At 51.3% G+C, this 24574-nt stretch overlaps 4 protein-coding genes across 6 annotated transcripts in view; 1 reads left to right on the top strand and 3 right to left on the bottom strand.

The window, feature by feature from the left end:
- cnn3a (calponin 3, acidic a) overlaps positions 1 to 3189 on the bottom strand; it is a 19051-nt gene extending 15862 nt beyond the window's left edge. Inside the window, exon 1 of the mRNA XM_069151203.1 lies at positions 2982 to 3189. Coding sequence (XP_069007304.1) covers positions 2982 to 3038 — 57 coding nt within the window. The 5' untranslated portion in view covers positions 3039 to 3189. The remainder of the gene's footprint in view (positions 1 to 2981) is intronic.
- Positions 3190 to 4561: 1372 nt separating this feature from the next.
- On the bottom strand, positions 4562 to 9481 carry alg14 (ALG14 UDP-N-acetylglucosaminyltransferase subunit). Its single transcript, XM_069151201.1, has 4 exons — positions 9303 to 9481; positions 8402 to 8553; positions 7266 to 7388; positions 4562 to 5017 (listed from the first exon to the last, which is right to left on the bottom strand). The coding sequence occupies exons 1-4, from the start codon at positions 9445 to 9447 to the stop codon at positions 4787 to 4789; spliced, it is 651 nt and encodes a 216-aa protein (XP_069007302.1). The 5' UTR covers positions 9448 to 9481; the 3' UTR covers positions 4562 to 4786.
- A 4349-nt stretch (positions 9482 to 13830) lies between these two features.
- Positions 13831 to 20353, top strand: steap2 (STEAP family member 2, metalloreductase). 3 transcript variants are annotated; one of them, XM_069151197.1, is made up of 7 exons: positions 13831 to 14104; positions 14914 to 15047; positions 15763 to 16191; positions 16289 to 16455; positions 17420 to 17947; positions 18667 to 18831; positions 19865 to 20353. In XM_069151197.1, the coding sequence occupies exons 3-7, from the start codon at positions 15804 to 15806 to the stop codon at positions 20156 to 20158; spliced, it is 1542 nt and encodes a 513-aa protein (XP_069007298.1). In that variant the 5' UTR covers positions 13831 to 14104; positions 14914 to 15047; positions 15763 to 15803; the 3' UTR covers positions 20159 to 20353. The 3 variants fall into 3 exon arrangements, with proteins under 3 accessions (XP_069007298.1, XP_069007299.1, XP_069007300.1); XM_069151198.1 differs by lacking the exon at positions 13831 to 14104 and having other exon boundaries at positions 14304 to 15047; XM_069151199.1 differs by lacking the exons at positions 13831 to 14104; positions 14914 to 15047 and adding an exon at positions 15107 to 15642.
- Positions 20354 to 21796: 1443 nt separating this feature from the next.
- mos (v-mos Moloney murine sarcoma viral oncogene homolog) lies at positions 21797 to 23016 on the bottom strand. The gene has a single exon (XM_069151200.1). The coding sequence runs from the start codon at positions 22970 to 22972 to the stop codon at positions 21959 to 21961; it is 1014 nt and encodes a 337-aa protein (XP_069007301.1). The 5' UTR covers positions 22973 to 23016; the 3' UTR covers positions 21797 to 21958.
- Between the last annotated feature and the right edge of the window lie 1558 nt (positions 23017 to 24574).

Raw genomic sequence — 24574 nt, 5'->3', positions numbered from 1 at the left:
CAGACAGACAGACAGACAGATACAGGACAGACAGACAGACAGATACAGGACAGACAGACAGACAGACAGACAGACAGATACAGGACAGACAGACAGACAGATACAGGACAGACAGACAGACAGATACAGGACAGACAGACAGATACAGGACAGACAGACAGACAGATACAGGACAGACAGACAGACAGACAGACAGATACAGGACAGACAGACAGACAGATACAGGACAGACAGATACAGGACAGACAGACAGACAGACAGACAGATACAGGACAGACAGACAGACAGATACAGGACAGACAGACACAGGACAGACAGACAGACAGACAGACACAGGACAGACAGACAGACAGACAGACAGATACAGGACAGACAGACAGACAGACAGATACAGGACAGACAGACAGGACTGTGACAGCCTCCTCCAACATTCTCACATCTCAGCTACTGAAAGTTCAGATGAGTCACTTCCTGTTCACAGAATATTTTCCACAGTGACCTCTGAACCCTGACCTTTAACCTCTAACAATCCTCCACTGGAGGACCAGGAACCCACTGAGGAGCTCGGTTCTTCTACAACACATGATGAAGCCAGAGTCTACAGGGTGGAGCAACTGCAGGTTTGATGACTGACGGAGGAGATAGAGTCTTCATCACTGAGGAAGGTTCACATCCACACACCTGACAAACACCTGCGTTAGCATGTTGAGCTAACAAGAAGATAGAAGTACTACCACAGAACAGCAGGTTCTACCACAGAGAAACACAGGTTCTACCACAGAACAGCAGGTTCTACCACAGAGAAACACAGGTTCTACCACAGAACAGCAGGTTCTACCACAGAGAAACACAGGTTCTACCACAGAACAGCAGGTTCTACCACAGAGAACAACAGGTTCTACCAGAGAACAACAGGTTCTACCACAGAGAACAACAGGTTCTACCACAGAACAGCAGGTTCTACCACAGAGAACAACAGGTTCTACCAGAGAACAACAGGTTCTACCACAGAGAACAACAGGTTCTACCACAGAACAGCAGGTTATACCACAGAGAACAACAGGTTCTACCAGAGAACAACAGGTTCTACCACAGAGAACAACAGGTTCTACCACAGAACAGCAGGTTATACCACAGAGAACAACAGGTTCTACCACAGAGAACAACAGGTTCTACCACAGAACAGCAGGTTATACCACAGAACAGCAGGTTCTACCACAGAGAAACACAGGTTCTACCACAGAACAGCAGGTTCTACCACAGAGAACAACAGGTTCTACCAGAGAACAACAGGTTCTACCACAGAGAACAACAGGTTCTACCACAGAACAGCAGGTTATACCACAGAGAACAACAGGTTCTACCACAGAGAACAACAGGTTCTACCACAGAACAGCAGGTTATACCACAGAGAACAACAGGTTCTACCAGAGAACAACAGGTTCTACCACAGAGAACAACAGGTTCTACCACAGAACAGCAGGTTATACCACAGAGAACAACAGGTTCTACCAGAGAACAACAGGTTCTACCACAGAGAACAACAGGTTCTACCACAGAACAGCAGGTTATACCACAGAGAACAACAGGTTCTACCACAGAGAACAACAGGTTCTACCACAGAACAGCAGGTTATACCACAGAACAGCAGGTTCTACCACAGAGAAACACAGGTTCTACCACAGAACAGCAGGTTCTACCACAGAGAACAACAGGTTCTACCAGAGAACAACAGGTTCTACCACAGAGAACAACAGGTTCTACCACAGAACAGCAGGTTATACCACAGAGAACAACAGGTTCTACCACAGAGAACAACAGGTTCTACCACAGAACAGCAGGTTATACCACAGAGAACAACAGGTTCTACCACAGAGAACAACAGGTTCTACCACAGAACAGCAGGTTATACCACAGAGAACAACAGGTTCTACCACAGACAGACTACAGAGAGGATCGGTGCTCCTCCTGCACACAAAGCTCCACCCATCTGAATTTTTACCTTCAGCATTCCTGAGGAGACAGACTTCACACAGACACTGAGACATGATGGAGACACCACAGAGACATGATGGAGAAACCACAGAGACATGATGGAGACACCACCGAGACATGATGGAGAAACCACAGTGACACCACTGAGACATCATAGAGATATGATGGAGACACCACAGAGACATGATGGAGACACCACAGAGACATGATGAAGACATCACATAGACATCACAGATACATGATGGAGACACCACAGAGACATGATGGAGACACCACGGTGACACCACTGAGACATCACAGAGATATGATGTAGACATCACATAGACACCACAGAGACATGATGGAGACACCACAGAGACATGATGGAGACACAACAGAGACATCAGAAACATGATGGAGACACCACAGAGACATGATGGAGACACCACAGTGACACCACAGAGACATCATATCACTGAGATATGATGGAGACACCAAGGAGACATCAGAGACATGATGGAGACATCACGGAGACATGATGGAAACACCAGTGAGAGCTCTTCCCAACAGAAGAAGTCCACCTCTGTGTATCTGCTGCCACTGAGAAGACAGAGGGACAGCGGGACAAAGGGACTCTTCACTGCAGCAGGATGTCTCCAACAAGGAGTTTCATATCAGCTCCTAAACACGCTCTCCGTCTGTCTGTGTCTCTCTGTCTGTCTGTCTGTCTGTCTGTCGCTCTCTCTCTATCTGTCTGTCTCTCTCTCTATCTGTCTGTCTCTCTCTCTATCTGTCTGTCTCTCTTTGGATGGAAAATTTCGGGAAACTTCGGAAAGTTCGAGTTCTCGGAAGAACAAAGACCAGAGGATGACCCGGTCCCGGTCCCGGAGACCCGGTCCCAGAGACCCTCAGCACCGACAGAACTCAGCAAGCTGAGTCCGTGAAACTTTTTGAAGAAGTTAGTTCCCGGAGAGACACAAAGGACGCGGAGGGACCGCAGCACTTACTTTGCTCCGGACTTCAGCGGACAGTCCGTAGGCGGGCCCCTTGTTAAAGTGGGTCATGGTGTCAGTTCCGTGAAGATCCTGAGCGCCAAGGTAGCAGAGCTCGCTGTGGAGAACACCGAGACCGGAGGGAAGAGAACCAGCAAGGCTTTACAACGAAGAGGACCGGAGCTCTCACGGTCTGCACCACAGCTCCGTCTGCAAAAATGTCCAATGATTGACGGACACAGCGGCCAATCGGAGCAGAGGGTGTTGGAGCCCCTCCCTCCCCTTCAGGATGGAACTCAGAGGTTCTGCTGCAGAGCTCATGGAGACCTGAACTCTACAGCTGCAGGTCCGACTGGTTCCGATGATCTGGATCTGAGGATGGATTCTGTCTCTGGATGCCCTCAGACACATTCAGGTTCTACATGAATACCTCTGATTGAGGTGCATGGTTCTGAGAGGAGGTTCTGATTGAGGTGCATGGTTCTGAGAGGAGGTTCTGATTGAGGTGCATGGTTCTGAGAGGAGGTTCTGATTGAGGTGCAGACTGATCAGTTTAACTTTCTAATGTTCTGAACTTATTGATTTTTGTATTGATGAAGTGCCTCCATCAGACAGCTGATGAGTGACATGTGTCCAACATGAGATCAGCTGACTGTGTTTACAGTCAGAGGTTCTGATCGACTGTTTCAGGTCCTGAATGTAGTGAATCCTCCAGAGGGTTGACCCGGATTCAGAACCAGCTCACAGTCAGAACTTCAGGTCCAAACGGTCTCCTGGTTCTTCTCCTCAGAGTTCAGATCACATGCTTCAACTTCCTGTATCCATTTCAAAATAAAAGCCCTTTAGTGCTTCATTCAAACTGAGGTTTGAACCAGCGACTAACAGGTGAAATATATTCATTCACATCATGCTATGTTCTGTCAGTAACTGCAGACCCTCAGAGAGGTGGACAGTAAACATGGACCGGGGTCAGAGGTCAGAGGTCAGAAGTCACTCTGAAGACCGTTTATTTAGTAAAGAGCTTCACTTCACCTCCAGATGAACGACATGATTTTACTGTTGGTTTCATGTCATCAACTAACGACTGTCACACTTCATTATTACTTCTATCAGTGTCAGAAGAACCACGAGGAGGAGGAGGAGGAGGAGGAGGGGGGAGTTGCACCTTCATCATGTCACACAGCAGCAGCTCAGTTTCTGCTCCTCATCCTCACAGATCCACTGGAGATAAGATGTCAGGATGAACACAAACTGTAGCTCCTCTTCCTCCCCTCCTCTTCCTCATTCTCCCCTTCTTCTTCTCCTCCTCCTCTCCTCCCCCCTCCTCTTCCTCCTCCCCTCTTCCTCATTCTCCTTCTTCTCCTCCTATCCCCCTCCTCTTCCTCCTCCCCTTCTTCTCCCCCTCCTCCATTCTCCCCTTCTTCTCCTCCTCTCCTCTCCTCTCCTCTCCTCTCCTCTCCTCTCCTCTCCTCTCCCCCTCTCCTCCTCCCCTCCTTCTTCTTCTCCTCCTCTCCTCTCCTCTCCTCTCCTCTCCCCTCCTCACACTTCTGGAGATAGTTGTTCTTGTGTTGAAACAAACTGCTTGATGACGGTAAAAAGGTACAAATAGTTTTATTCATGAGCACACGTGAACATGTGATCATGTAAACACATGAACATGTGATCATGTGAACATGTGATCATATGAACATGTGATCATGTAAACACATGAACATGTGATCATATGAACATGTGATCATGTAAACACATGAACATGTGATCATGTGAACATGTGATCATGTAAACACATGAACATGTGTGCCCACATTCCACAGATGCGGTCACACGATGCGTCCCAGGAAGATGGACTGAGGGTATCTGTCCCTCAGAGAGGACCACTGGACGAAGAAGAGGTCTGCCAGCGGGTAGAGGATCGTCCCACTCAGAGACAGCGTCTTCACCCTGCAGAGACTCTCCACGTACACCAGCAGGACCTTCTTTATTCCCACAATTCCAAGCAGGAGTCCCGCCGCACACAGAGGGACACACGTCCCTGGGCCGTTACACAGAACCTGCAACACGGAGGACAGTTACACAGGGGACACATCCACGGAGACATGTGGAGGAACACGGCTGATCCATGTATGTCCTCAGACAGAGACAGACAGACAGACAGAGAAAGACAGAGAGACAAAGAAAGACAGACAGAGACAGACAGAGGGAGACAGACAAAGAAAGAGAGACAGACAGAAAGAGACCGAAAGAGACAGAGAGACAGAGACAGGTCTGGTTTCCATAGGAACATGTCGTTTCTTGGTATCTGTCTCCACAGAGCAGCAGATGTCATGTTTGACTGACTTTAATATGTTTCTGTATTTGAAGACACCAACAAACCTACGTTCTCTTTTCTTCTGTTCTGAAATCATCACTCCTGAAGACCAGAACATGTTCACAGTCTGAGGAACAGCAATAGTTCTATCTTCAGGGTTCTACCTCTGGAGAACATGGCAGCTGTTGGTGTTCTATCTACCGCCTCCTACTGGACAAGATGGAATCAATTCTTATTACTTACACCTTTACGTCTCAGTCCACCTAAAGTAACTCAGGTGAGTGTAACGTAGTGTTGCTAACGTCAGCGCTAAACTCCTCCGGTAAATCAGAGGCCTCAGGACTGGGGGGGGGGGGGGGGGGGGGGGGGGGGGTGATCAGAGGCCTCCGGGGGAGTTTAGGTGGACAGGAAACCAGACTGAGCTGCAGTTAAGTCTGGAGAAGTCATCATCTGCAGACACACACACACACACACACGCACAAGGACAGACACACACACACACACACACACGTACACGCACAAGGACAGACACACACACACACACACACACACACACGCACACGCACAAGGACAGACACACACACACACACACACGCACACGCACAAGGACAGACACACACACACACACACACACACACACGCACACACACAAGGACAGACACACACACACACACACACACACACGCACACGCACAAGGACAGACACACACACACACACACACACACACAGAAAGAGAGAAGCTTCGCGTAGCAGATGGAAGCGCTCAGACATCAAAACCTTACATTGTTCACTGGTGAAATGAGCAGCTCACTAAATATGAAATACACCTAAATACACTTCAATACACTTCAATACACCTAAATACACTTCAATACACCTAAATACACCTAAATACACTTCAATACACCTAAATACACTTCAATACACTTCAATACACCTAAATACACTTCAATACACCTAAATACGCTTTAATACACTTTAATACACCTAAATACACTTCAATACACCTAAATACGCTTTAATACACTTTAATACACCTAAATACACTTCAATACACCTAAATACGCTTTAATACACTTTAATACACCGAAATACACTTCAATACACCTAAATACACTTAAATACACCGAAATACACTTCAATACACCTAAATACACTTAAATACACTTCAATACACCTAAATACACTTAAATACACCGAAATACACTTCAATACACCTAAATACACTTAAATACACCGAAATACACTTCAATACACCTAAATACACTTAAATACACTTCAATACACCTAAATACGCTTTAATACACTTCAATACACCTAAATACACTTAAATACACCGAAATACACTTCAATACACCTAAATACACTTAAATACACCGAAATACACTTCAATACACCTAAATACACTTAAATACACTTCAATACACCTAAATACGCTTTAATACACTTCAATACACCTAAATACACTTAAATATACCTAAATATAACCAAATACACCTAAATACACTTCAATACACCTCAGCAGAGGACAGTGGGGCTTCTTTACCCTGCTCACAGACCTGCAGGCTCAGAGGTCTCAGACGTACCGTCAGCGTCATTAGGAGAAACTGAAGAGTTATAACGTGTCTTTCCTGCTGAGGACAGACATACGTGTCCCTGAGATACAACATCTCACATATCTGCCTCCTAAGATTCAAACTTTGTAAGTGTTAGTCTCTCCTGTCGCATTATGCACCTGTCCCGGCTGTTTGGTGTCAGGTCACGGGGGTCAGGGGACAAAAGGCGGGGCCTGTCCTGCTTTTGGGGGACACATCCCTGACATCAGAGTCCAAGCAGGACGACAAACTGATCTACTGCTGACAAGACTGACCAATCAGTGAAGAGCAGGAGAGAGTGACATCATGACAAAACTCAGAGACTGTGTGTGTGTGTGTGTGTGTGTGTGTGTGTGTGTGTGTGTGTGTGTGTGTGTGTGTGTTGACCCACTCACCATGTCAGGTCTCAGAGTGAACACCAGAGGCAGGGAGAACCTCAGAGCCCTCAGGGTGCTCAGAACAGAAGAACACCAGGACTGATGGACCTCTCGGCTTCGAGGGATCCGACAGATGGAGAACTGAGGAACAGATATCAAACAGAACACGTCTGACAGAGAACCGAGAACACGTCTGACAGAGAACCGAGAACACGTCTGTCTGACGGGGAACAGAGAATACGTCTGACAGAGAACCGAGAACACGTCTGATGGGGAACAGAGAATACGTCTGACAGAGAACCGAGAACACGTCTGTCTGACGGGGAACAGAGAACATGTCTGACGGGGAACCGAGAACACGTCTGTCTGACGGGGAACAAAGAACACGTCTGACGGGGAACAGAGAACACGTCTGACAGAGAACCAAGAACACGTCTGACAGAGAACCGAGAACACGTCTGTCTGACGGTGAACAGAGAACACGTCTGACGGGGAACCGAGAACACGTCTGACGGGGGAACCGAGAACACATCTGACGGGGAACAGAGAACACGTCTGACGGGGAACCGAGAACACATCTGACGGGGAACAGAGAACACGTCTGACGGGGAACCGAGAACACGTCTGTCTGACGGGGAACAGAGAACACGTCTGACGGGGAACAGAGAACACGTCTGACGGGGAACCGAGAACACGTTTGACGGGGAACAGAGAACACGTCTGACGGGGAACCGAGAACACGTCTGACGGGGAACCGAGAACACGTCTGTCTGACGGGGAACAGAGAACACGTCTGACGGGGAACAGAGAACACGTCTGACGGGAACCGAGAACACATCTGACGGGAACCGAGAACACATCTGACGGGGAACAGAGAACACGTCTGACGGGGAACAGAGAACACATCTGACGGGGAACAGAGAACACGTCTGACGGGGAACAGAGGTCTGTAAACGTCTCCATGTAAACATGTCTGATCTCCACTCAGGTCTGATCACAGCAGTCATCCATCTTAACTCTCACTAACATGTTGTCTACAGAGAAGTGCACTCCTGCCACCTGCTGGTGAACACTGGTACTGATCAGAACTTTTTCCTCCCTGTCCCACTCCATCCTAACCTGGTGGACAGGTGTCCCGGTGGACAGGTGTGTACCTGAGACTCAGAGCCTGACTGCTTCCTGGACTTTTCAAAGCTGCAGATCTTGTCCTCGCTCATCCTGTCGGTGTCGGCGACCACGTAGTGCCGAGGGCTGTAGGCCGCAGACAGACTCCCCATCAGCCGCAGGATCTCGGTGGTGTGACCACCTGCAACACACACGGCACAGTCACACCTGCACCGCCCCCTGCTGGACGGAAGATTACAGCACGCTGAACCCTTCTTCCTCCAGTAACTCTGAATAAATATGAAACACTTCACGACTGTATAATGTTGCTGCTGCAGCTCAGTCCTGTTCAGACACGCAGCAGCATGAAGACATGAGGTCACAGGATGACACACACCATGGTCATTACTGTCAATCAATCAGCTGACAGACCTGTCCCTCCTATTAACACCCCACTGGGATATGTGTAGTTTATGTGCAGTCATCTGGAAGTATTCAGCCTCTGACAAAGTAAAGAGTCTATAAAACTGGCATTTATTTGTTCTTCAAATTTATTTATTCTCAGTTAAAATGATTCTACTTACACATTTTTATTTTCTACTTTAATAAACAGACTCAAAATTAATTTTAAACTGTCCACGAAGTCCAAAACGAACAACCCTATAACTAGTAATGGTCTTTCCCAGCAGAAGTCTACCCCCCGGACACGTTGGTACAGTCCGGTGACGTACACTTAGATGCTACGGAAGTTAGCTGCTGGCAAAACTTGACGAGATGTAATTTTGCATCGCTGCTGAACGTGTCTTCAACTTCAGTCTGATGATGTTATATACGGTCCGCGTGTCCGAACGGGTCCATAGTTTGACGTCATAAAAGCACCGTGAAGCTCCGTGACGGTATAAAACACCACACCGGAAGTACGTTAATATAACTTCTTCTCGTTAACGGTACCTGATCCTGCAACGACGAGGACAGAGACTGGACCTGCAGAACCAGGCTGCTGCTGCGGGCCCGACTTCACTACAGAATACAACCGGAAAACAAACAGCAAACACATGAGACCGGCAGCCAGCGCAGCTCCCGCCAGCAGCGCCATGACGCCTGTCAGGATGGAGCCCTGAGTTCAGACTGTCAGGTTGGAGCCCTGAGTTCAGACTGTCAGGGAGTTCAGACTGTCAGGATGGAGCCCTGAGTTCAGGCTGTCAGGATAGAGCCCTGAGTTCAGGCTGTCAGGATAGAGCCCTGAGTTCAGGCTGTCAGGATGGAGCCCTGAGTTCAGACTGTCAGGATGGAGCCCTGAGTTCAGACTGTCAGGATGGAGCCCTGAGTTCAGGCTGTCAGGATGGAGCCCTGAGTTCAGACTGTCAGGATGGAGCCCTGAGTTCAGGCTGTCAGGATGGAGCCCTGAGTTCAAACTGTCAGGATGGAGCCCTGAGTTCAGGCTGTCAGGATGGAGCCCTGAATTCAGACTGTCAGGATGGAGCCCTGAGTTCAGACTGTCAGGGAGTTCAGACTGTCAGGATGGAGCCCTGAGTTCAGGCTGCCAGACTGTCAGGATGGAGCCCTGAGTTCAGACTGTCAGGATGGAGCCCTGAGCTCAAACTGTCAGGATGGAGCCCTGAGTTCAAACTGTCAGGATGGAGCCCTGAGCTCAGACTGTCAGGATGGAGCCCTGAGTTCAAACTGTCAGGATGGAGCCCTGAGTTCAGGCTGTCAGGATGGAGCCCTGAGTTCAGACTGTCAGGATAGAGCCCTGAGTTCAGGCTGCCAGACTGTCAGGATGGAGCCCTGAGTTCAGACTGTCAGGGAGTTCAGACTGTCAGGATGGAGCCCTGAGTTCAGGCTGTCAGGATGGAGCCCTGAGCTCAGACTGTCAGGATGGAGCCCTGAGTTCAAACTGTCAGGATGGAGCCCTGAGTTCAGGCTGTCAGGATGGAGCCCTGAGTTCAGACTGTCAGGATAGAGCCCTGAGTTCAGGCTGCCAGACTGTCAGGATGGAGCCCTGAGTTCAGACTGTCAGGATGGAGCCCTGAGTTCAGGCTGTCAGGATGGAGCCCTGAGTTCAGACTGTCAGGATGGAGCCCTGAGTTCAGACTGTCAGGATGGAGCCCTGAGTTCAGGCTGCCAGACTGTCAGGATGGTGCCCTGAGTTCAAACTGTCAGGATGGAACCCTGAGTTCAGACTGTCAGGATGGAGCCCTGAGTTCAGGCTGTCAGGATGGAGCCCTGAGTTCAGACTGTCAAGATGGAGCCCTGAGTTCAGGTTGCCAGACTGTCAGGATGGAGCCCTGAGTTCAGACTGTCAGGATGGAGCCCTGAGTTCAGGCTGTCAGATTGGAGCCCTGAGTTCAGGCTGTCAGGATGGAGCCCTGAGTTCAGACTGTCAGGATGGAGCCCTGAGTTCAGGCTGTCAGGATGGAGCCCTGAGTTCAGGCCGCCAGACTGTCAGGATGGAGCCCTGAGTTCAGACTGTCAGGATGGAGCCCTGAGTTCAGACTGTCAGGATGGAGCCCTGAGTTCAAACTGTCAGGATGGAGCCCTGAGTTCAGGCTGCCAGACTGTCAGGATGGAGCCCTGAGTTCAGACTGTCAGGATGGAGCCCTGAGTTCAGGCCGCCAGACTGTCAGGATGGAACCCTGAGTTCAAACTGTCAGGATGGAGCCCTGAGTTCAGGCCGCCAGACTGTCAGGATGGAACCCTGAGTTCAGACTGTCAGGATGGAGCCCTGAGTTCAGGCTGTCAGGATGGAGCCCTGAGTTCAGACTGTCAGGATGGAGCCCTGAGTTCAGACTGTCAGGGAGTTCAGACTGTCAGGATGGAGCCCTGAGTTCAGGCTGCCAGACTGTCAGGATGGAGCCCTGAGTTCAGACTGTCAGGATGGAGCCCTGAGTTCAGGCTGTCAGGATGGAGCCCTGAGTTCAGACTGTCAGGATGGAGCCCTGAGTTTAGGCTGTCAGGATGGAGCCCTGAGTTTAGGCTGTCAGGATGGAGCCCTGAGTTCAGACTGTCAGGATGGAGCCCTGAGTTCAGACTGTCAGGATGGAGCCCTGAGTTCAGGCTGCCAGACTGTCAGGATGGAGCCCTGAGTTCAGACTGTCAGGATGGAGCCCTGAGTTCAGGCTGCCAGACTGTCAGGATGGAGCCCTGAGTTCAGACTGTCAGGATGGAGCCCTGAGTTCAGGCTGTCAGGATGGAGCCCTGAGTTCAGGCTGTCAGGATGGAGCCCTGAGTTCAGGCTGTCAGATTGGAGCCCTGAGTTCAGGCTGTCAGGATGGAGCCCTGAGTTCAGACTGTCAGGATGGAGTCCTGAGTTCAGGCTGTCAGGATGGAGCCCTGAGTTCAGGCCGCCAGACTGTCAGGATGGAGCCCTGAGTTCAGGCTGTCAGGATGGAGCCCTGAGTTCAGGCTGTCAGGATGGAGCCCTGAGTTCAAACTGTCAGGATGGAACCCTGAGTTCAGACTGTCAGGATGGAGCCCTGAGTTCAAACTGTCAGGATGGAACCCTGAGTTCAGACTGTCAGGATGGAGCCCTGAGTTCAGACTGTCAGGATGGAGCCCTGAGTTCAGGCTGTCAGGATGGAGCCCTGAGTTCAAACTGTCAGGATGGAGCCCTGAGTTCAGGCCGCCAGACTGTCAGGATGGAGCCCTGAGTTCAGACTGTCAGGATGGAGCCCTGAGTTCAGGCCGCCAGACTGTCAGGATGGAGCCCTGAGTTCAGACTGTCAGGATGGAGCCCTGAGTTCAGACTGTCAGGATGGAGCCCTGAGTTCAGGCTGTCAGGATGGAGCCCTGAGTTCAGGCCGCCAGACTGTCAGGATGGAGCCCTGAGTTCAGGCCGCCAGACTGTCAGGATGGAGCCCTGAGTTCAGACTGTCAGGATGGAGCCCTGAGTTCAGACTGTCAGGATGGAGCCCTGAGTTCAGGCTGTCAGGATGGAGCCCTGAGTTCAGACTGTCAGGATGGAGTCCTGAGTTCAGACTGTCAGGGAGTTCAGACTGTCAGGATGGAGCCCTGAGTTCAGGCTGCCAGACTGTCAGGATGGAGCCCTGAGTTCAGACTGTCAGGATGGAGCCCTGAGTTCAAACTGTCAGGATGGAGCCCTGAGTTCAGGCTGTCAGGGAGTTCAGACTGTCAGGATGGAGCCCTGAGTTCAGGCTGCCAGACTGTCAGGATGGAGCCCTGAGTTCAGACTGTCAGGATGGAGCCCTGAGTTCAAACTGTCAGGATGGAGCCCTGAGTTCAGGCTGTCAGGGAGTTCAGACTGTCAGGATGGAGCCCTGAGTTCAGGCTGCCAGACTGTCAGGATGGAGCCCTGAGTTCAGACTGTCAGGATGGAGCCCTGAGTTCAGGCTGTCAGGATGGAGCCCTGAGTTCAGGCTGTCAGGATGGAGCCCTGAGTTCAGGCTGTCAGGATGGAGCCCTGAGTTCAGGCTGTCAGGATGGAGCCCTGAGTTCAGGCTGTCAGGATGGAGCCCTGAGTTCAGACTGTCAGGATGGAGCCCTGAGTTCAGACTGTCAGGATGGAGCCCTGAGTTCAGGCTGTCAGGATGGAGCCCTGAGTTCAGACTGTCAGGATGGAGCCCTGAGTTCAGGCTGCCAGACTGTCAGGATGGTGCCCTGAGTTCAAACTGTCAGGATGGAACCCTGAGTTCAGACTGTCAGGATGGAGCCCTGAGTTCAGGCTGTCAGGATGGAGCCCTGAGTTCAGGCTGTCAGGATCGAGTCCTGAGTTCAGACTGTCAGGGAGTTCAGACTGTCAGGATGGAGCCCTGAGTTCAGGCTGCCAGACTGTCAGGATGGAGCCCTGAGTTCAGACTGTCAGGATGGAGCCCTGAGTTCAAACTGTCAGGATGGAGCCCTGAGTTCAGGCTGTCAGGGAGTTCAGACTGTCAGGATGGAGCCCTGAGTTCAGGCTGCCAGACTGTCAGGATGGAGCCCTGAGTTCAGACTGTCAGGATGGAGCCCTGAGTTCAGGCTGTCAGGATGGAGCCCTGAGTTCAGGCTGTCAGGATGGAGCCCTGAGTTCAGGCTGTCAGGATGGAGCCCTGAGTTCAGGCTGTCAGGATGGAGCCCTGAGTTCAGACTGTCAGGATGGAGCCCTGAGTTCAGACTGTCAGGATGGAGCCCTGAGTTCAGGCTGTCAGGATGGAGCCCTGAGTTCAGACTGTCAGGATGGAGCCCTGAGTTCAGGCTGCCAGACTGTCAGGATGGTGCCCTGAGTTCAAACTGTCAGGATGGAACCCTGAGTTCAGACTGTCAGGATGGAGCCCTGAGTTCAAACTGTCAGGATGGAGCCCTGAGTTCAGACTGTCAGGATGGAGCCCTGAGTTCAGGCTGTTAGGATGGAGCCCTGAGTTCAGACTGTCAGGATGGAGCCCTGAGTTCAGGCTGTCAGGATGGAGCCCTGAGTTCAGGCTGTCAGGATGGAGCCCTGAGTTCAGGCTGTCAGGATGGAGCCCTGAGTTCAAACTGTCAGGATGGAGCCCTGAGTTCAAACTGTCAGGATGGAGCCCTGAGTTCAGGCCGCCAGACTGTCAGGATGGAGCCCTGAGTTCAGACTGTCAGGATGGAGCCCTGAGTTCAGACTGTCAGGATGGAGCCCTGAGTTCAGGCCGCCAGACTGTCAGGATGGAGCCCTGAGTTCAGACTGTCAGGATGGAGCCCTGAGTTCAGTCAGTTAATGACTTTAAGGATGCTTTATTTAATCAAACTAAAGGTTGACTTTCTGAAAATCTAAAGTAGGTCAGCGTCATGTGAGTTAACTTGGTCTTTCTTCACGTGTTCCATATTGTCTCTTTCTCTATGTTGGACGTATATATTGTCTCTTTCTCTATGTTGGACATATATATTGTCTCTATCTCTATGTTGGACATATATATTGTCTCTTTCTCTATGTTGGATGTTTATATTGTCTCTTTCTCTATGTTGGATGTACATATTGTCTCTTTCTCTATGTTGGACATATATATTGTCTCTATCTCTATGTTGGACATATATATTGTCTCTTTCTCTACGTTGGATGTATATATTGTCTCTCTCTATGTTGGACGTATATATTGTCTCTTTCTCTACGTCGGACGTATATATTGTCTCTTTCTCTACGTTGGACGTATATATTGTCTCTTTCTCTACGTTGGACGTATATATGGTCTCTTTCTCTACGTTGGACGTATATATTGTCTCTTTCTCTACGTCGGACGTATATATTGTCTCTTTCTCTATGTTGGACGTATATATTGTCTCTTTCTCTACGTCGGACGTATATATTGTCTCTTTCTCTATGTTGGACGTACTTATTGTGTCTGTCTCTATGTTGGATGTACATATTGTCTCTTTCTCTATGTTGGACATATATATTGTCTCTATCTCTATGTTGGACATATATATTGTCTCTTTCTCTATGTTGGACATATATATTGTCTCTTTCTCTACGTTGGATGTATATATTGTCTCTCTCTATGTTGGACGTATATATTGTCTCTTTCTCTACGTTGGACGTATATATGGTCTCTTTCTCTACGTTGGACGTATATATTGTCTCTTTCTCTATGCTGTCTGAGAGGAAGCCGGTTTGTCCGTTCTTGTCCGCGGGCCGTGAACGCAGCATGAGCTCCGACAGGAGGCTGAGCAGCAGCAGCAGCAGGATGGGCAGCTAGCAGCTGGTCTCCGTCTCCGTGTGCAGTATCATCGGGACAGGTGGGTGTCTTCAGCCTCATCACCGTGTGGTCCCCCGGGGACGTTTGTCTCGTGGGTCCGCGTGCAGCTGGCTGTGTCGGCGGAGCGGCAGCGGCCGTGCTGTAGCGCTACAGGTGCGCACATTTTGCGTGTCCTCTGCACACGGAAGGTCATCAGGAGACGCAGCTTGTCCCGGTGGACGTCCCGCTGGACAGGTGGACGTCCTGTGACGGTCTGTTGCAGTAGATGAGGGGTAGCTGTTCATTCAACCATCACCAACACACGGGCACGCGCGCACTCATGTAGACAGACAGACAGGCACGCGCGCACACGTAGTCAGATAGACAGACAGACTGTTGTTGATTGACACTACATTAGGTTTTTGTTCATCAGGTGATGAAACTGTCTGCAGGTGGAGACACTGAGGCTCCTTCAGTCACCATGTTACCATGGTTACCTGTTACCATTTAACCATGGCTACCATGTTACCGTGGTTACCATGTTACCTGGTTCCTGCTGACCTGTTTGATGACTTGGTCATGTCCCTCTGAGACAGCGTCCACTGTCCTCCTGGTCCTGGGACACATTCTGGATGAACTATAAACTGAATATGGAGGTATAAACTAACACGGAGCTCTAGTTGTGTTGGTGACCAGCAGGATGAACACCTTCTTACATATACCTTTATGTATACCTGTGCAGCTTTACCTCCACCTTCACCTGTCCTCCTCCTCAGGCTGCTGACGTCTTCCTCAGCAGAGACCAGAGAGGAAGAGGATGGACTCCATCTCTATGATGGGAGGCAGCAGGAGCCCCATGTTCCTCACTGGCTCCTCCTCCTACCACCTCCATCATCACGCCCACCTGCTGCCCAGTGGAATAAAGAATGGAGCCGTAGAGGGAGGAGCCTCCCGTCTGCTGGCCCCGCCCTCAGTGGCCATCCTGGGCTCCGGGGACTTCTCCAAGTGTCTGACCATCCGCCTGCTGCGCTGCGGCGTCCACGTGGTGGTGGGCAGCCGCTGCCCCAAACAGGCCGCCCACTCCTTTCCTCACGTGGTGGACGTGACACACCACGAGGACGCCGTGTCCAAGGCCAACATCGTGTTCCTGGCCATCCGCCGAGAGCACTACTCTGTCCTGTGGGACCTCAAACATCTGCTGGAAGGTATGAGACGCACCCACACCGTGACATCACTAAACGTCCGTTTAAAGGACGTAAACGTTTTCACTGTGACATCACTAACTGTCTCCGTGTCCTCCAGGGAAGATCCTGGTGGACGTGAGTAACAACAGGAGGGTGAACCAGTATCCAGAGTCCAATGCTGAGTATCTGTCTTCACTGCTGCCGGACTCTGTGGTGGTCAAAGGCTTCAACGTGATCTCAGCCTGGGCCATGCAGCAGACTGTCTCCAAGGACGCCAGCACTCAGGTAGAGACACTCAGGTGGAGACACTCAGGTAGAGACACTCGGGTAGAGACACTCGGGTAGAGACACTCGGGTAGAGACACTCGGGTAGAGGCACTCGGGTAGAGGCACTCAGGTAGAGACACTCGGGTAGACACACTCAGGTAGAGACACTCAGGTAGAGACACTCGGGTAGAGGCACTCAGGTAGAGACACTCGGGTAGACACACTCAGGTAGAGACACTCAGGTAGAGACACTCGGGTAGACACACTCAGGTAGAGACACTCGGGTAGAGACACTCAGGTAGAGACACTCGAGTAGAGACACTCGGGTAGACACACTCGGGTAGAGACACTCGGGTAGAGGCACTCAGGTAGAGACACTCGGGTAGACACACTCAGGTAGAGACACTCAGGTAGAGACATTTGGGTAGACGCACGGGTAGACACACGGGTAGACACACTCAGGTAGAGACACTCGGGTAGACACACTCAGGTAGAGACACTCGGGTAGAGACACTCGGGTAGAGACACTCGAGTAGACACACTCGGGTAGACACACTCGGGTAGAGACACTCGGGTTGAGACACTCGGGTAGACACACTCAGGTAGAGACACTCGGGTAGAGACACTCGGGTAGACACACTCAGGTAGAGACACTCGGGTAGACACACTCAGGTAGAGACACTCGGGTAGAGACACTCGGGTAGAGACACTCAGGTAGAGACACTCGGGTAGAGACACTCAGGTAGAGACACTCGGGTAGAGACACTCGGGTAGAGACACTGCGGTTGGGACACTGCGGTAGGGACTCTCCGGAGGACGTGTTGATCTCATCATCTGATCTGCAGTATTTGTGGCAGCAGGTTGATTTAAATCATCAGTGAGCTCATGAAGAACGACACAGAACCACCGACCCAGTTCTGATGTTAACGGAGCAGCTGAATGTGTCTGTCTGTCCTCACCCAGTCCTCCGTCCTCTGTCCAGGTGTATGTCTGCAGTGACTCTGTGGACGCCCGGCAGCAGATCATGGAGTTAGCCCGTCAGATGAACTTCCAGCCGGTGGACATGGGTGGTCTGTCTTCGTCCCGGGACATCGAGAACATGCCGGTCCAGCTGTTCCCGGGCTGGAGGGGTCCCGTCCTCGCCGCCGTGGCGCTGTCCATTTTCTTCTTTGGGTACTCCTTTGTGCGAGACATCGTCCACCCGTACGTGAAGTACAGGCAGAGCGACTTCTACAAGATCCCCGTGGAGATCGTGAACCGGACTCTGCCCACCGTGGCCATCACTCTGCTGGCTTTGGTGTACCTGGCAGGTGAGCTGGCCGCCGCCCACCAGCTCTACTACGGCACCAAGTACCGCCACTTCCCCCACTGGCTGGAGGGCTGGCTGCAGAGCCGCAAGCAGCTGGGCCTCCTCAGCTTCTTCCTGGCTGCGGTCCACGTCGTCTACAGCCTCAGTCTGCCCCTCAGGAGGTCCGAGAGGTACCTGCTGCTCAACAACGCCTACCAGCAGGTGAGCACGGCCACGCCCACTCTCTGAGCTCGCAGTTACAAGCCACGCCCACTCAGATCACAGAGAAACATGACAAGTCACTCACCTTCACAAAGGAAAGTTCTCTGTCAGTTTTAGTGTCTGGGAGTGTTTATGATGTCCAGCAACTCGGCTGGTCTCAGGTGGTCTAAACTGGTCTCAGCAGGCCTCAGCAGGTCTCAGGTAATCTCAGGTGGTCTCAGATAATCTCAACAGGTCTCAGGTAATCTCAGGTGGTCTCAGATAATCTCAGCAGGTCTCAGGTAATCTCAGGTGGTCTCAGATAATCTCAGCAGGTCTCAGGTAATCTCAGGTGGTCTCAGATAATCTCAGCAGGTCTCAGGTAATCTCAGGTGGTCTCAGATAATCTCAGCAGGTCTCAGGTAATCTCAGGTGGTCTCAGATAATCTCAGCAGGTCTCAGCAGGTCTCAGGTAATCTCAGGTGGTCTCAGATAATCTCAGCAGGTCTCAGGTAATCTCAGGTGGTCTCAGATAATCTCAACAGGTCTCCGGTGGTCTCAGGTGGTCTCAGCTGGGTCCTTGTGTTAGCTCCACACCCACACAGGTAGAGGTGGCTGAAGCACTCCAAGAACACACTGCATATACAGAATCCACTTGTACATGACGTGTAGGAAGCTACACGGACCACAGAGGACCAGTTCAGACCAGGTGACCCACGATGACTGGTGTTTGTCGGCAGGTCCACGCTAACGTGGAGAACGCGTGGAACGAGGAGGAGGTGTGGAGGGTGGAGATGTACGTGTCCTTTGGAATCATGAGTCTGGGGCTGCTGTCTCTGCTGGCCGTCACCTCCGTCCCTTCCATCCACAGCACGCTCAACTGGAGGGAGTTCAGCTTCATACAGGTACGGGTACAGGTACAGGTACGGGTACAGGTACAGGTACGGGTACGGGTACAGGTACGGGTACGGGTACAGGTACAGGTACGGGTACGGGTACAGGTACAGGTAAACTCAGCGACGGGTACAGGTACGGGTACAGGTACGGGTAAACTCAGCGACGGGTACAGGTACAGGTACGGGTACAGGTACAGGTAAACTCAGCGACGGGTACAGGTACGGGTACAGGTACGGGTAAACTCAGTGACGGGTACAGGTACGGGTACAGGTACAGGTAAACTCAGCGACAGGTACAGGTACGGGTACAGGTACAGGTAAACTCAGCGACGGGTACAGGTACAGGTACGGGTACAGGTACGGGTAAACTCAGCGACGGGTACAGGTACGGGTACAGGTACGGGTAAACTCAGCGACAGGTACAGGTACGGGTACAGGTACAGGTAAACTCAGCGACGGGTACAGGTACAGGTACAGGTACGGGTACAGGTACGGGTAAACTCAGCGACAGGTACAGGTACGGGTACAGGTACAGGTAAACTCAGCGACGGGTGCAGGTACAGGTACAGGTACAGGTACGGGTAAACTCAGCGACGGGTACAGGTACGGGTACAGGTACGGGTAAACTCAGCGACGGGTACAGGTACATGTACAGGTACGGGTACAGGTACAGGTACGGGTAAACTCAGCGATGGGTACAGGTACAGGTACGGGTACAGGTATGGGTAAACTCAGCGACGGGTACAGGTACGGGTACAGGTACGGGTAAACTCAGCGACGGGTACAGGTACATGTACAGGTACGGGTACAGGTACAGGTACGGGTAAACTCAGCGACGGGTACAGGTACAGGTACGGGTACGGGTACAGGTACGGGTAAACTCAGCGACGGGTACAGGTACGGGTACAGGTACAGGTACGGGTAAACTCAGCGACGGGTACAGGTACATGTACGCTCAGTGATGGGTCTAAAGCGGTTGTTGACATGATGCCTCATGCCTTCCCGTCTCCTCCCGTCTCCCGTCTCCTCCCGTCTCCTCCAGTCCACTCTGGGCTACATCGCGCTCCTCATCGCGACCCTCCATGGCCTGCTGTTCGGGTGGAAGCGAGCGTTTGAGGAGGAGGCGTACCGGTTCTACCTGCCTCCGAGCTTCGTGGTTTCTCTGGCGCTGCCCGTGTGTGTGATCCTGGGGAAGGTTCTGATTCTGCTGCCCTGCGTGGCCCGCCAGCTGCACCGGATCCGCCGGGGTCAGGACAGCAGCCAGTACCGGTGCCAGCGCCTGGAGCCGGTGGGCTCAGCTGCCCACATCTCACCTGAGAGAGTGACCATCATGTGATGAGCGTCTGCTGCTGCACATACATGTAGTGACACGACCTGTGTCGTCACGTGTCCTTCAGAGGACGTCCTCGTGTTCCTGAGCCGTCTCCTAACATGTGACGTGTCCTCGTGTTTCTGTAATTATCGTGACCTTGTATGAATAACATGTTCCAGCTGTGATCATTAAAACTAACGCTGAATATTCTCCTTTAAAGTGTCCTGACAGTTTGAACTCTGTCCTGTTGTTCCTGAACGCAGCACCGGGACGCTCACGAGCACGTTTCACTTTCTGTCCTTTGCATGAGGGCTGGCCCCGCCCCCTGATTAGTTTCATCTGTCCCTCGCTGTCCCTCCCTGTTGGATTTAGTCTGTGCTCTTCTTCTTCCCTCTTTGTCACTTTGTTTCAGTTACCTGTGTTGCTACAACTTTTGAAATCCACCTGAACTGTGTCGCCATGGCAACAGGCTTATCCAACACTACAACACGTAATCCTAAAAAGGACAGAACGCATTCCAGACTTTGACCCAAAATCTGCCGTTTCTCTGCGCCACCTTCAGGTCCACAGTGACATCACAGATGTTCCCGTTACTGTGTGGAACAGATGATGATGATGATAATCAGAGACAGAACCTGGAAGATGAAGGTCATCACTTCCTGCTCATGGTGCTGCGCACGCATGCGTTCATGTCCAACAGGACTCTCTGAACTTTGACCCCTTCGTACGCTGCAGGTTCTTGCCGTTTGGGTTTCAGCTTCAGGACAGCGCCCTCTGCTGTCTGTGGATGGAAGCTGCAGCAGTCTCTTCCATTGAGTGTTTAAGGTTTGTGTAAAGACGCTGCAGCTTCCAGCAGTCAACACATTTATCATGTGAATGTTTCAGTCCAGTTCACTTCAGCATTCAATCACATATTTCTAACCAACACAGGACCGCCAACATGCTCAATAATAACTGATAACTGACCGTGACTCAAAAGAACAAAAAGGTAATTTAACATTCCCATAATTCCCTGCTTCAGGCTCAGTCAGCTGACAGGTCTGAGGTGTCAGTCATGGACTCACCTGTCTGTTCTTAAAAAGTGAGAACACCTGGCACAGTAGGGGGCGGAGGGGAGTCACACCTGGGGACAGGTTAGATCAGGGGTGTCAAACATCCGGCCCGCCAGGGGGTCCAGCTCGGCCCGCCGGATGACTTTGCTAAGTGTGAAAATTACAGAAAGACATAAATTGCATTTCTATGAGAATATGGAGGTTTATGAGTACAAACGTTTTGTTATGTTTTTAATCGATCCAGTAATTGCTTCAAAAACAGCGTAAATGTGACGTCTGCTCCAGAGGCAGCAGCTCGCTGCGAGGGAATCTGTAGAGGAGATCCCAGGCTGATAAACAGTGGGCTGATGTCTGAGTTTTTGGTCTTTATGTTTCTAGTTTATTGTAGAAAGACATTAAAATAGAGTTTATCATCCAAAAACCTTCACCAATGATTTAAACAGAGAAATATTGTCGTTATTATTCTATGATTTTACTGGTCTGGCCCACTTGAGATCAAAGTGGGCCGTATGTGGCCCCTTAACTAAAATGAGTGACACCCCTGAGTTAGATGATCAAACTCTGACACATTGAGGTGGAGCTGTGACGTCAGCAGGATGCCAAACACACGTAGTGTAAAAATAATTTTAATGAAAACCATCACACTTAAATGTCATATCAAATTCTCAGAAAATAAAAGTCTCCGTTTAAGAGAAACGGGTAAAAGCAGCTGAAGGCACGAGAGCAGAGCAGCACGTGCCCACATGTTCCTGATGGAGCCCGTCGGCGGGCCTCATGTCGGGGAGCCCAGCTCCCGCAGCAGCGGCAGGAGCTCCCGGCAGCTCGGTCTGCAGCGGGCCTCTGCGCTCCAGCACCGGCTCAGCACGGCCCGGCACAGCCCGCCCCGCTCCGACCCGAACACCGGGTGGTCCTGGACGGAAGGCCGCAGGTTGTGCGCTACCACCGCATAGAGGACGTGCTGCCGGTCTCCGGTGTAGGGCGGCTCCCCGGTGATCAGCTGCCACAGGGTGATGCCGAAGGAGAAGATGTCGGCCTTCGGAGACACCGGGCCGCCGCGCAGCAGCTCCGGGGCTCGGTGCGTGTACGTGCCGCAGACGTGGCTGAGCTGCGGGCTGACAGCGCTCCGCTCACAGCCCGGGTCCAGTTTCAGGGAGCAGCCGAAGTCCGCGATCTTACACACGTCTTCGGTGGACAGCAGCACGTTGGCGGGTTTGATGTCCAGGTGCACCACGCTGTGGGAGTGCAGGAAGCTGAGCCCGGTAACAATGTCCGCGGAGTACCGGAGCCACCGGTCCGCCCCCAGGACCTCCGGGCTGCCGTAGATCACCTGCTGCAGGTTCCGGCTCCCCACGAACTCCATCAGGATGGTTCCGATGCTGCCTTCGTCTCCGAACCCTTCCGGCACGCAGGTGGTCGCCGCGATGACGCGCACGATGTTCCGGTGGCGCAGGTGCGCTGCGTTCAGCTCGGCCCAGAAACTCTGGCGGGAAGCCAGTTTGTTCTTCGTGCTCTTCTTCACCTTCTTCAGCGCCACGGTTTCCCCGAGGTACTCCGCCCGGTACACGGAACCGAACCCCCCGGAGCCAACCGGTTGCACGGAGCGCAGCTGCTTCCACAGGATCACGGAAGACCAGAGCCGGCTGCCCACCCGGCCGTTCAGCCGCGGAGCGGGGACCTGCAGCGTGGAACCGGACGGCTGGGTCAGCGGGCTGCTGCACGTCCCGGTGTCCACACAGGGGTAGATGTCTCCGGGCAGCAGGCGGGTCACTGGAACCGGGGACGGCATGGCGCGAAGCGAAGGACGTCTGAACCTGTCTGAGGTCCGCAGCGGACTGAACCAAGTGAATTAAGCGAGCCTTCTCCCGGTTCGTCACCGCCCCCTGCTGGTCCGGAGTGAGCATCACACCACAGAGATCAACTGGAACCACAGACTGTATTTGGAATTTGGAATATGAAATACATATTAACTCACCGGCCACTTTATTAGGTACACCTGTTCAACTGCTCGTTAACGCACATATCTGATCAGCCAATCACATGGCAGCAGCTCAATGCATTGAGGCATGAAGACAGGTGAAGACGAGCTGATGAAGGTCAAACGGAGCATCAGAACAGGAAGAAAGGTGATTTCAGTGATTTGAAGGTGGCAGGTTGTTGGAGCCAGACGGGCTGGTCTGAGTAACTAACTAACTAACTGATGATCTACTGGGATTTTCACCAACAACCATCTCTAGCTTTACAGAGAACCTGTGTATGTATGTATATACACACACACATATGTACATACATACATAAACATATACACAGTGGTGTGAAAAAAGTGTTTGCCTCCTTCCTGATTTCTTATTTTTTTGCATATTTGTCACTTAAATGTTTCAGATCATCAAACAAATTTAAATATTAGTCAAAGATAACAAGTAAACACAAAATGCAGTTTTTAAATGAAGGTTTTTATTATTAAGGGAGAAAAACAATCCAAACCCACATGGCCCTGTGTGAAAAAGTGTTTCCCCCTAAACCTAATAACTGGTTGGACCACCCTCAGCAGCAACAACTGCAATCAAGCGTTTGTGATAACTTGCAATGAGTCTTTTCCAGCTGTGGAGGAATGTTGGCCGACTCATCTTTACAGAGTTGTTGTAATTCAGACACATTGGAGGGTTTTCCAGCACCAACCTCCTTTTTAAGGTCATGTCACAGCATCTCAATAGGATTCAGGTCAGGACTTTGACTAGGCCACTCCAAAGTCTTCATTTTGTTTTTCTTCATCCATTCAGAGGTGGACTTGCTGGTGTGTTTTGGATCATTGTCCTGCTGCAGAACCCAAGTTGGCTTCAGCTTGAGGTCACGAACAGATGGCCGGACGTTCTCCTTCAGGATGTTTTGGTAGACGGTAGAATTCATGGTTCCATTGATCACAGCAAGTCTTCCAGGTCCTGAAGCAGTAAAACAGCCCCAGACCATCACACTACCACCACCATATTTTACTGTTGGTATGAGGTTCTTCTTCTGAAATGCGGTGTTACTTTTACGCCAGATGTAACGGGACACACACCTTCCAAAAAGTTCAACTTTGGTCTCGTCAGTCCACAGAGTATTTTCCCAAAAGTCTCGGGGATCATCAAGATGTTTTCTGGTAAAAATGAGACGAGCCTTAATGTTGTTTTTGCTCAGCGGTGGTTTTGGTCTTGGAACTCTGCCATGCAGCCATTTCTGCCGAGTCTCTTTCTTCTGGTGGAGTCATGAACACTGACCTTAACTGAGGCAAGTGAGGCCTGCAGTTCTTTGGATGTTGTCGTGGGGTCTTTTGTGACCTCTCGGATGAGTCATCGCTGCTCTCTCGGGGTAATTTTGGTCGGCCGGCCGCTCCTGGGAAGGTTCACCGCTG

The sequence above is a fragment of the Embiotoca jacksoni genome, unplaced genomic scaffold (assembly GCF_022577435.1).
Source record: "Embiotoca jacksoni isolate LCO1_2020_lvr unplaced genomic scaffold, fEmbJac1.0.p SCAF_17, whole genome shotgun sequence".
Taxonomy (NCBI): Eukaryota; Metazoa; Chordata; class Actinopteri; family Embiotocidae; genus Embiotoca; species Embiotoca jacksoni.
Note: the sequence above shows the minus strand (reverse complement) of the source record. Positions and strands in the feature narration are given on the sequence as shown.

Bases quoted from the DNA above. Each gene is read 5' to 3' on its own strand.
- mos (XM_069151200.1), bottom strand. From the start codon at position 22,972: ATGCCGTCCCCGGTTCCAGTGACCCGCCTGCTGCCCGGAGACATCTAC.
- steap2 (XM_069151197.1), top strand. From the start codon at position 15,804: ATGGACTCCATCTCTATGATGGGAGGCAGCAGGAGCCCCATGTTCCTC. The intron at 16,456-17,419 runs GTAGAGACACTC...TCCTCTGTCCAG, and splicing joins CCAAGGACGCCAGCACTCAG to GTGTATGTCTGCAGTGACTC. The intron at 18,832-19,864 runs GTACGGGTACAG...CGTCTCCTCCAG, and splicing joins GGGAGTTCAGCTTCATACAG to TCCACTCTGGGCTACATCGC.
- alg14 (XM_069151201.1), bottom strand. From the start codon at position 9,447: ATGGCGCTGCTGGCGGGAGCTGCGCTGGCTGCCGGTCTCATGTGTTTG. The intron at 8,554-9,302 runs GTACCGTTAACG...TGTGTGTTGCAG, and splicing joins CCTCGTCGTTGCAGGATCAG to GTGGTCACACCACCGAGATC. The intron at 7,389-8,401 runs GTACACACCTGT...TCTGTTCCTCAG, and splicing joins AGTCAGGCTCTGAGTCTCAG to TTCTCCATCTGTCGGATCCC.